At 40.9% G+C, this 12,202-nt stretch overlaps 1 protein-coding gene across 8 annotated transcripts in view; it reads right to left on the bottom strand.

Annotated features, from left to right (window-relative positions):
- Positions 1–2,264: 2,264 nt before the first annotated feature.
- EBF3 (EBF transcription factor 3) overlaps positions 2,265–12,202 on the bottom strand; it is a 120,525-nt gene continuing 110,587 nt past the window's right edge. For 3 of the 8 annotated variants that reach the window (XM_086899526.1, XM_086899527.1, XM_086899521.1), the window contains exons 13-16: positions 11,433–11,610; positions 10,045–10,233; positions 9,365–9,562; positions 2,265–2,945 (exon numbers count right to left, since the gene is read on the bottom strand). In XM_086899526.1, the coding sequence (XP_086755652.1) occupies positions 2,914–2,945; positions 9,365–9,562; positions 10,045–10,233; positions 11,433–11,610 (597 nt within the window). In that variant the 3' untranslated portion in view covers positions 2,265–2,913. The remainder of the gene's footprint in view (positions 2,946–9,364; positions 9,563–10,044; positions 10,234–11,432; positions 11,611–12,202) is intronic. The other 5 variants (XM_086899522.1, XM_086899523.1, XM_086899525.1 and 2 more) reach the window with 2 other exon arrangements.

Genomic DNA, 12,202 nt, shown 5'->3' with positions numbered 1-12,202 from the left:
TCTTATTGTAGGGTCTTTAACAGTAAAATCTACCATTTAGTGAAGCTTTCTGTCTGGAGACAATGAAGCGATGAGTGCATTGACTAATTAATCTAAAACACAAACAGATTGCATTTATGAAGGAACTTGCAGACTTTCTTAACATGTACACGTGACCTCTTTTATTATTTTATTTTTTTTTTTTTAGAGCAAAACCTTACTTAGACAAAATATAACGGAGGCAATTCAGTTTCCAAAGTGACTTCTCAGGCTTTCCCACCTAGCCAAGCCTTGGCCGTGCTCACAGAGCTGTGCTACGCTGAACCATTCTTCTAAACCCTTTCAGAAAAGCTTGACTAAAATGTGCATTTTTATTTTATTTTTTTTTTGCCCAGAAAAAAAAAAAAAAAAATTACAAAAATAATAATAATTCAAAAGAAAATAATAATTAAAAAAATCATCCCGCCTTTTTTTTTTGGTTAAAAGGTGAATTCTGCTGCAGTTTGCAACGTGTTTTGCAGTGCTGCGCTGGCAAAGGATTTAGTGCAAAGTAAAAATAAAAACAACTCCACGTTTCTCTGGCTGGATTTGGCACTGAGAGCCACGGAATACGACAGAGGTCATTCCAGTTTAAAAAGTACAGTCGGCTACGGGTTGATTACAAAAAGTTCCCTAAAAAAAACCCCCAAGAAACCTAAATAAACAACTCCCAGACATTAAAAATTCGGTGTGATCCCGATTTCCCGTGAAACCTTTCCCGGTTTTGAGCAGTGCAGGTTTGGGAGAATGCAGAGTGCAGCAGAAAATCGACAGGTAAAGGAGTGGCAGAATTGTACACCAGGATTGTGCTTTTTTTTTTTCCCCCTTATTTTTTACACCAGAAATCGTCCAAATGAAGTCGTGATTAACAATTGTGGTGTAAGCCTGTGATAAAACAGCACAAAAGTTCTTCAAAGAAGTTCACTTTTAAGGCATCAGAGAAGTTCATGTGGCAAACATTTTAATTAAAACATCAGAAGTGAATTTATTTTTAAACTTTAGGCCTCTGAATTTTTCCAGTAAACACAGTTCAGCTATGTGGCAAAGTTATGGGTGGCAGCTAAAAATGACTTTTTACAATCTTTAAAAAAAAAAATAAAAATAAAAATAAAATTAAAAAATAAAGAAAACAAACAAATAAAAAAAAAAGGAAATAAAAAAATGCAACCACAAAATAGATTCATCTTTTCTGTGGTTGTATCACATGCACATATTCTACTAGTATTCATTACAGCCATGTGGCACAATTTTGATTTGACTATACAACAAACGACTTTTTCTTTCAAAATTATTTGTTCTGATAACTTAAAAACAATATAAAAATAAACAATGAATTTGAATTTTTGAAAAAAAAAAATTAAAAAAAAAACCTAAAGTATGGAAAGGCTAAACCATAGCAACCTTATGAAGTACACATGAAATGCACAGACACTGATTTATTTAAAAGAAAAACATGAAGGCAACAGTTCTTGGCTTAATGCTATTGTCAGCATCACGATACCAGGCCAGGACAAAAACCAGTACATACAAGAACATAAAAAAAAGAAAAAAAAAAAAAGAAAAAAAAAAAAGAAAAAACAAAAAAATAAAAAGATGAAAAGCAATATACAAAATTTCAAAGATAAATACAATATTTATAGTTGATATGTTACAAAATAAATTCCCTTAGTGACTGCAAGTGTTTATGTGAAAGAAAGTGTTGCAATGGATAAGACTATTTTATTCCTTATAGCTGTCATAAGGAATAAAATCTGCTTTTTTTTTTGTCTAAATATTTAAGTGGATCTGAAAAAAATTCAAGACAAGTGTATAAATATTTAGCTACAACTTTGGCAAAATCACAAAAGTCTACAATTTTATAACCACATACAAAACACATTAGGGAAGAAGGATCTAGAAGTCAAAAGGACAATTTTCTGGTACAAGAAACATAGACTTCACAGTAGCCTAAAATGCAATAGTATACAGTGCTAGCAAAAGTTGAAAAAATGTTGCAGATCACACTTGCTTAACAGGAAGCTCTAGCAGTGGAAGTATATTTTTTTCATTTTTTTTAAACCAACAGACAGTAGCAATTTCTTTTTTTTTTTTTTCTCTGTCAGTGTGCTTGTTGAAGGCAAGAGAATTCAATATCAAAGTTACAATTTCTAACTACAATAAGTTACAAAGTTCCATTTCATTAAGATGAAGTTAAGCAACGATAAACCCCCCCCGGCCCACCCCCTGCTCCCCGGTTTTTTGTGTGGTTTTTTTTCTTTTTCTAATCATATATTCATCCTTTTTTTATTTTTTTCATTCTTTTTTTTTTTTTTTTTCCAGTTTGATGGCTCATAACCTCCTTGGCCCCCTATTTTTTTTTTTTTTCCACCACAAAAAAATATTTCACATTATAGAGATACACAACCATTGTGAATCTAGTTATGAGTACAGAAAAATGTTCGGAGGCATTTTTCATCAGTGTTTCATGATAATCAAAATGGTGCATCCACAAAGTTTCTCCCAACACATAGCAAGTACTAGACATAGCCAAGACGTAATCAGAAACTTTATACAAAATAGGCGTCGCTTTTTCCTTATTCTCCAGGACTGAGAAATGTGAAAATATGAGAAAAATTCAGTCAATAAAATGGAATTGTTCATGAAGAAGTAGGTTGTTTGCATGTAGATTCTTAATAGTTTAAATAAAATCTTTAAACAAAGTCTTTTTTTTTTCTTTTTTTTTTTTTTGTGGGGGTTTTTTGTGGGTTTGTTTTTTTGTTTTTCCTGTAGCATTTCGATTTTGTTGCTGATTCTGTGTGAAGATACTGCTTCCATCAGCATGTCTTAATATACTAAACTTGTCCCCTAAGCCCATCCTCTGCAGCTTGGTGCTACGGTAGGTAAACAAAAGTGACTTTACATTGGCGGGACTACAAGCCCGGACATGGCTAAAAGGAAAAAGAGAAGAAAAGGAGCTGTTATTGGCACTCTGGGCTCAGAGCCACCGCGGGACGGGGCGGGAGCATCCCCAGAGCAGGGACCACGGCCTCTCCTCCCAGCACAACACACCCCAACAGCCTCTCCTGGAGAAGGAGCACCCCAAACTCCCCGGGCTCAGCTCCTCTCCAGGCTCTGACACCTCCTCTGGCTGTGCCCCCATCCCCTGGGGACCCAAACACCAAACACCACCTCGTGCCCTGGCCAGGAAACCTCTCTTTTCCCACTACTCTAATTCATGATGAAAGCTTCATGATGAGCAAACCGAGGATCAAGACCAAAACCAAGAATTCTAAACTCTGTCCCAACCCTAGAGCTCAAACACCATAAAAATTCATCATGTTAATACTCCTGACCAGCCATATCCCGGGGTTTTTTAACAGATAAAGACTGAGATGCCAACAATCACTGCTTTTTTTCCTAGTTAACTCTTTGGTAGTTAATTGGTTAGTTAGAATTGGTACCAGTTCTTTGGTAGAAGCATAATTTAGACAGTCTTTAATTTTAGTGTTGTTTAATTTTTGCCATAATGATATTTCTCATTAATTTATGTACAACAGATATTAATAAATTTGTTCGTGTAGCGATGTGAACTTCAATTTCTCAGTTCATTAATTTCAACAATATTAATTTATTTCAGATTCGCTGTTGCAGCTTTATGGTTTGGAAGAGCTGGGTCTGTACACATTTCACAGGTAACACAACCATGACCAGCATGGCTCCAGCAGCTGCACCCAGAGCCCAGAGCAGCCCCTGGTCCTGCCAGAGCCTTTGTGGATTCACATGGATTTAAAACTCTCTAAAACATGGCTCAGGTGATGCTCTTCAAACAGGATAAAGCCTTCCAACTCTGTCATTTTTCTCCCCAATTAAACATGTCAAATACGTCAAAATTGAAACTGAAGTTATAATTTTGCAACATTCATAATAATTAAGGTTTTAAACCTAACCAGCAACTGAAGTTACAAAATTTAAGTGGAGGTCAGTGGGTTCTTTGGCATATTGGCAGAGAGCCTTTCTACCTAAAATATTCCGTTTCCTTATCGTGTTTTCAGAGAATCACAAAATCATGTAGGTTGGAAAAAGTGTCCAAGATCACCAAGTCCCAGCTGTGCCCGATGTCCACCGTGTCCCCAGCCCAGAGCCCTGAGTGCCACCTCCAGCAGTTCCTGGGACACCTCCAGGGATGGGCACTGCAAACTCCCCTGGGCAGCTCCTGCCAAGGCCTGACCACCCTCAAAAAACCCTTAAAAGAACTCCTGACTAAATCTCCTCTGTTCCACCCTTCAGAGCCCAGGCCAGCAGATGACCTCGCCCTGTGTTTGGACCTACCAAACCCCTGCTTCCAGTTTGGCCTCTCCTGTGCGATTCAGCCAGCAGCAAATCTGTCACCATGCCAGTCTGGTTATCTGGGGTGCAGGAGATCATTTCAAGGAACAGTTCTGATGGAATCACAGAATCATTAAGATTGGAAAAGACCTTTAAGGTCAAGTCCAACATCAACAAACACTCGTGGCTCACCACTAAACCATGTCCTCAAGTGCCTCGTGCTGCAATTCAACCATCAGCTGCTCCACCCCTGGCAGTGCCCAAGGCCAGGCTGGACATTGGGGCTGGAGCAGCTGGGACAGGGGAAGGTGTCCCTGCCATGGCTGGGGTGGGATGGGTGGGCATTAAGGTCCCTTCCAACCCAAATCATCCTATGATTCTGCTGTGTGAAGATTTAAATTATCAGCTGCCGTATTTTTCTGGGGTAAAATAAAAATATCTCAGTTCTTTAATTTAACTGTTTTTGTTGAGCTCTCTCTGTGGCACAGTCTGAGGAGGGTGCAAGGTTGGTGCTCCAGACACGTATTTCACAATTTATTTTAGTAGCAATCTTTGACAATTGTGAATTTCCTCACTGAGCTTCCTGCTGTGCAAATTGATACCAAACGCCTTCTTAAAGAAAAATGAGCTGGTGAGTTTTTTAATAATAATTTTAATACTTTCATCTGGAGGAAGACCAGAAAATTAAGCAGGATGCAATTTTAAAAGAATATAGAGAGCCTTTTGCTGTGCATTATAGTCCTATAACCAGAGAGCAATATCTTTCACAATCTATAGAAAGTAAATTACAATTGAAAACCAAATTTTGAACAGATATTGTGCTTCCAACTTTGCAGCGAGCCAGTAGTCTCTCACTAAAAATTTCTTTTCTACCTTTAATGTTCATTGTTTTAAACAGGAAAAGACTCTCTACCCTAAGGAACACACATGGTAGGATCCTGCTCTTAAAAAATTCGTGTGAGTACTTGACTTTCTGCTCATAGACTGTGGAGGTCACACAGAGTCAACAAGATTGTGGCTTTTTGGACATGGCCCAAAAGCCCTTTTTTGTAGGCTTGCTCACAGGAGTGAGTCAGGCCCTGGGGACAGGAGGGAGAGAGGTGTCTCCTCCAAGAGCTGCAGCCTCTGAGCTGGCCCTCCCCAGGCTGACGATGGACATGCAGGTGGCATGGGTGCAGCAAGGGGGAGGAGTAAACACCAGCCCTGGCTGGCATTGCCCCCAGCCTGACCTCTCCGAGACCTCCCCAGGTTGTCCATTTTACTCTTAACCTCTGTCTTCATCGTTGAATCCCAGAACCCCAGAATGGTTGGGGTTGGAAGGGGTCTTAAGGACCATCTCATTCCATCCCCCTGCCATGAGCAGGGACTCCTTCCTCTAGAAGGTGTCCTGGATCTCTTTACCAAAAAAAGTGTCACCTACAGACATCTCCATGTTCACTCTTGGGCAGTAGGTCCTGCAGCACACAGCGAGTTTTGGGGTTGTGCTTACAGGCAGCAAGATCCTGCTTCTGGTGTGGTGGGCTCGGGTGGTCCTGATGCTCAGGGCTGCATCAGCACAAGCCACAAGTTAGAGCAGCTCAACTTCTGTTTAATTCTTTGTTAGGAGACAAAACAACCCCCCTGAGGTCCAGCTGGAACTGCTTAGTTCTGCTGTTCTCCCCGGCTTAGATGTATCACAAGAAGCATTTTTCCCACACAGAGATACCCTACAGTGGTTTTCCCACCAGGGAGGGGTCAATTAACACCCAAATCCCTGCAAAAGGACCACCCTTGTCTCAATTCTTATCCATTCTTATCCAAGTCCCTCCTTATCCACAACCCACAGGATTTGCCTCTTATGCAGCACCAGTGACCTTGAGCTCTTGCTGTCCTCCTGGCTCGACTGAATGTGACCATTCCTAACAGTGACATCTCCTCAGCTGTCACTCAGCTCCATCACATCCTGCCCTAAAATGAGACTCTGTACTTGAAGATCACCAAAAAAAAACTTCAGCTGAGTTGGACTGCAGCTCTCAAGTTCCATATTTTAACTTAATGTAGAAAATGTGCTGATCAGAAAACTCCCGAGGTGATTGTACAGAGTCCAGAAAGCAACTAATTAAACTTTAAAAAGAGTTCCCTGTCAACAAATGACTAAGAAAATAGGAAGGAAGAAGCAGAAACTCCCTAATGAACTCTATGTATCAAATGCAGTGTAAATAGGTACCAACACAGGAGTGTTGGTGGCTTTTCTTAAACAAGTCTGATGAGGGAAGGAGCTGACAAACTCATCCCTGTCCTGCCCCTCAGCCCTGGCTGCAGCTCAGGCCAGAGGTCTGTGAGGATGGATGGCTGAAAGAAGCGTTGTCAATCTGGGGGCTTTTGTGAGTCCAGTGTGAATTGACTCAAAGCTTTGGGTGGAAAAAGGGATGGTGCCTCTGCTGGGATGGTGAAGGAGCTCACAGAGGACTCCTGAGTGAGGGAGGTGGCACAGGGACTGCCCCATCCCTGGAGGTGTCCAAGGCCAGGCTGGGCTGCCCTTGGAGCACCCTGGGATAGTGGGAGGTGTCCCTGCCCAAAATTGGAACTAGAGGGTCTTCAAGGTCCCTTCCAACCCAAACCATTCCAGGATTCTATGATTCCACGTCAGTTCTCTAGTTCCCACAACACTGAGCATCACCTTGTGGCATTGTGTACTATGCATAAATTATGCAATTTTTATTTTTTTGCCACACCCCTGGAAGTCGCTGCTCTAATTACCAGGCCAGAAGGAATTCTGCCTGTTTCTCTGGGTCATTCTGCTCAACACAAAACAATTCAGGTTCAGCTGACAGAGAAAAATCACCAGTTTTTATTTGATTAATTTTTTATTTATCTACATATGATCTATTTATTTTCAATGCTTGATTTTCAGTTCAGCTGCTGACCCAAAACCCAAAAGGATGACACCAAGTCTGCTGCTGGGATTGCAGCACCCAAAAATCAGGGGCAGAAGGCATCGTTAGGTCTTCACTGGGCTCTCTGGGCATAAAAAATGCTTAGTGCAAGCCGAGGTTGGGCTCAGCTTCAGAGCTGAATTCGTGACCTATTTAACAAGTCAGTATTGGCTGGTTCCAAGTCATCTTCTGAGCTCTATACAAAAAGCATTTTTTGTACCTGAGGATGGAGATGTGCAATTACTGGGGGCTTGAGGAGGTGCTAAGGGACATTGGGTGCCCAGTGCAGGCATTCAGTTCTCCTTAAAACCCCACTTTGAGGCAATTTAGAGATTGTAAGTACCTAAAACCTTGAGTATATGACAGGAAGTTCCTTATTCACGTACTGAACTGGCAAAAACTTGGATCATTTTAATTTAGACCTTTAAATAATTGTGTTTTTCAGAGTAAATCAAAATCAATTAGTTGATCTTCCTGCCTCACATCTAAGCCATATGTTACCACGTTTATATTATTAATTTTTTATTTTATTTTTGTCTATTATTTTATGTTTAATTTTTTACTTATTTTATTTTTATTCTCTTATTTTTACTTTTCATTCATTATTTTATTTCTGCATTTACATTTCATACCAGTGTCTTCTTACAAAGAGAGGAAAGTAGGACACTGGATTTTTTTATGAATGGATTATCTTTTCTAAGAATATGGATATAGTTTTCTACTTACAGTAGTAGCACACTGAAGCTCTCACTAAAGAAATACACAAAAAACCCTTTAATTTAATTATCCTCTCCTTTAGTATTCATGCTACAATGAGTTTGTGTATCTGGATTTGTTGACCTGAGTGCATAACAAGGTCTCAGATGATTTTTTTGGGGCCAAGAAGCTAAGAGCAAGCTACAGAAAAATTCATTTTGAGATCCTGGAGTAGATTTGGGGTGGACAGGCAGCTCTGTGGGGTTGGGATGATATCTCTCCAAAGTGCCTCCAGCACCCCACAAAATGCAGGTGTCCAGAACTGCTTTAGCAAATTAAAATCCCCCTCATCTGTTTGCCTGTGAGTGCTGGTTGGATTATGGGTGTCATGGTGATACAAAGAATAAATAATCCTGTGCTGCTGCTGCTGCTGCTGCTTCTTAACTGAGGAAGTCAAGAGGAGTGACGACCTCTGGGATGAGACTGCCCTCAACCCTTCCTGGTTTCAATGGGATCTGAAGTGCCTCAATTTACTGCACTGTGCACCGAGACTCCACCAGAGGCAAACAAACCTTCCCAATGATTCTAGTGCGCCTCCAGCCTCACCTTCTGCATGTCCAAATACCCCCTAAAAGTGGCAAAACAGGCCATGAGTCTTCCTTTGTAGGGTGCCCCCTTTGTTTGTGCTTTTGTTCTCACACTGTGTCGTAATTCCTCCTGCCCCACACCCTGCAGGTGACCACGGACATTCTGCCACTGATTTATCACAGTTGCTCCTTGTGTTACTCACATGATATTACATGGATTTTAAAAATAAATAAATAAGAATTACCTGCCTTAATCAAAATATTTCATTCATTTAGGTGTGTAACCACTCTAACACCACAGTAAGGGCTGGGACCACCAGAGCATGCAAACCACTGCGTACAGGGCTACCTGGTCCAAGGAAGCTTAGTCCACTCAGTAAGGGCTTAACCTGATTTATATTAACTTGACATATTTAAAATCACTACTGCACCCTCTATAAAGTGAGGAAATAACACTGTGTCCTGCCAGAACACTGCTGGGCTCAAACATCCACAGAAATGTGTTCAGAAAACATATAAACACCAGGACTACACAAACCCTCCAAGAGGCATTCAGGGATACAGTACTTCCTCCAAATTTAAGGCACAAACTCCTAAGAGAAAATACCAGAAAAACAACTGGTGTTTGCTCTAATGCAAGCATCAAAAATGAACTAAAAACCTGAAAATCTCAGAAGACCATTCACGCTACCCTGCTTCTCCCCCTGCTTTTGCATCACTACGAGAGCACTTACAAAACCAGCCAGGTACCTTTCTCCCTGAGAAAAAAAAAAAACACTAAAAAAAAATAAATAAAAAAAAAATAGAAGCAGCAGAGAGAAAATTGAGAGAGATCAGGCTCACCTTGAAGTCCATTTCCATTTGCACTGGTGCAAGATGGTGGAGGAGAGGCTTGGGGCCTGACAACAGGAGCGAAGGCGCTCTTTTGTTTCACTGCAGAGATGACATTGGCAGGTGAGAATGAGAAAATGCCGTGTGTACTGCTACAGTTTGAAGGGAGGGTGACCGAAGAGGCTGCCATGGTAGGGCTTGACGGCACTACTGCAATAAAGCAAAAATAATCAGGACTCAGATTGAGGTTTTCACGGCAAACACGGAAAAAGAGAGTGATAGGGCCTTGCCTCTTAAAATATATATAGAGATATATATATATATAGAAAAAAAATATATATAAAAAAATAAAAATGAAATGCCTTGGCTTGGCCACTCTCTGGATAACAGGCAAACTCTTTTGTGTTGGACTTTTGTTACGAATTGCGCAGTCCAATTCTTATTTTGTTTTTTTTTTTTGTTTCGTTTTGTTTTGTTTGTTCTTTTTTTTTTTATTTTTTTTTCTCTATCTGAGATTGTATTCTGGCACAAACAGATCAATTTATTATTTTCATTTTTACGTCCAGCCTCCAGAGTCACCCCTCCTTTTATCCAGTAGCTGACAACAGAGGAAATCAAAAACAATGCAAGGAGTTGATTTTGTAGTAAATATGAATCTATATGATGATGTGTTACCAAAAATAGACACTTACTGCCATAAGGAGAGTTAGCTGAGGAGCCATTAAGAAATCCAGGGGAACCTGGTACACCTAGATTGGGCATGCCGGCATTGCCATATCCATTCATGCTATTGCTGACTGTGTTGTAATTGGACTGCTGAGGAGTACTGCTGGGAACATATCCTCGCGGGGAAACACTGCTTGTGTTGCGACTGTAACCTACTGTGTTAGAAACCCCCCCACCCCAAAAAAATAATGTTATTTTATAAGATAGACTTAGGGCTGGGGGGTTTCCTCATGCAGCATATATTACACAGTTTTAATTGATTGCACAGCTTTGCTCTGGGTTGTCTCTCACTGCCCTATCAACTCTTGCAGCTTGAGATAACCTTATCACGCCAACCCTACTTAAATCATCCGCGAGCACTCTATGTTGTCTCTCCTCTTAGCACAGACAGCCAACAAAAGCTCTCTTCGATCCAGCTGTGTCAGGTGCCTTCACGTTTGTCTTTAGGAGCAATTATCAACAGGCTCGAGTCCCGCTTTGTACCAACACTCTGCGTGAACTTTCAGCCTCTCCACACCTTCAAATGCCAGAGCTGACAAGAAAAACTTTTTTGTTGCGGTGATTTACTTTAAAAGGCTGTTTTGGGGTCTTCATTTTGTGATTGATATTTTTATGCTAACAGCAAGCTTTTGTAAGGTGTAGCCATCAGTGAAAACTAATTCAAGAGCAAGTACAGAATTTTATCAGGCTTATTAGCTTGGAAATGCATTAAAAGACAATCTTTTTAGAAGAGGAAACATTGCGGAATCAGGATTTTAAACAACAATTTGTTCCTATCTGAGCAATCAATTTAATAATTATGTTGCAAGCAAAAAAATAATATGCGTTTGAACATATCTAATAATCCTGTTTCCCTCCTTTCATTAGTATCAAAATTAATTTTAAATGCAATATGCTACATGCATTTTCAATTACAACAGGTAAATTAAATCAACTATTACTTTTATTAGTAACATATATGTCACACATGCCTACAAACAAAGTATTTTAAAATCACAGACATCAAATTAGATTTATCTGTGTAAATATTCCAAAACCAGGTGGAGGTACCGAGACATAATTATTTTATAAACCAACCATACACGCTGTATATTTACTGAGAATAACAAAGAGCTTTCTACACTTTGCCAATTTTATTTATTTTTTTTTTTCCCCCACTGGAGATGCTTTATGATAACAGTAAACGAAAGAGCAGGGAGAATTAAATATTACGAGAAAGTTAAAGACGGCATTTCATTCCGCGCTCAGACACACGGGGACAGAGAGAGGGAGGACACGGCAGTGACATCAGCTGGCATGAACAGGCCAAAAGCAGCCAGCAAGGTGAAGGATTAACCCTTGAAATCCCACCTACCTTGGTCGTTGGCTTGTGATGTTTCAGAGACATTGACGGCGAGCTGGCTGCTGAAGGAGTTGACGCCCATCATGCCGGTGTGGGCGGGAGTGTTGGCTAGAGTGGGGATCTGGTTGTGGTTGCGGGGCACGCTGTACAACGCCTCAGCAATGTCAGCTGCTCGTTTCAGGATTATTTCCTAGAGAGACACCAAATAAGCGCTGACAACTCCGACTCGTGCAAACGCTCCAAGTCGCGATAGCGCTAAAATTTACCAAAGGGGTTCACGTGGAATTATAGCGAGGGTGGGGGGGGTTTGCTGCTTCTTTCAACCACACCTCCCGTGCCCAATTGCACCTCAACACAGTAAGAATAAAGAAAGAAACAAATTAACATCAAACTCCAGTTTAGCACTGGAAGTCAGATGAAAATCGTCCCACGGGTTTTATGCGTCTAAGGCAGGAGCCGTATTTTCAGCAGTTTGCAGAATACAGTAGGGCTGATCCACTCAGCTGAGCAGATTTCTTTAGGACTTCCCATTAGTCACTGTATATTTTGGCCCGAGTTCAAGGTTATTCTCTTGCCTTAATGCTTGCTTATGCTTTTGGCACCTCAGACTTAATTGTCATTTCTGATAGGCAAGCGAGCGGCGAGAGGAGAGCGGGAAGATGAAGCGTTTCCCTCGGAGCATTGCATCACATCACACTGCCCTCAAGGTGGCTGGCAAAGCCCGGCTGTGTACAAAGGCAGCGTGCTGATGCTCTGCCAGCCCCGCACGGAGCAGCTATTGA

Source organism: Cyanistes caeruleus, chromosome 8, assembly GCF_971803275.1.
Source record: "Cyanistes caeruleus chromosome 8, bCyaCae1.hap1.1, whole genome shotgun sequence".
Taxonomy (NCBI): domain Eukaryota; kingdom Metazoa; phylum Chordata; class Aves; order Passeriformes; family Paridae; genus Cyanistes; species Cyanistes caeruleus.
Note: the sequence above shows the minus strand (reverse complement) of the source record. Positions and strands in the feature narration are given on the sequence as shown.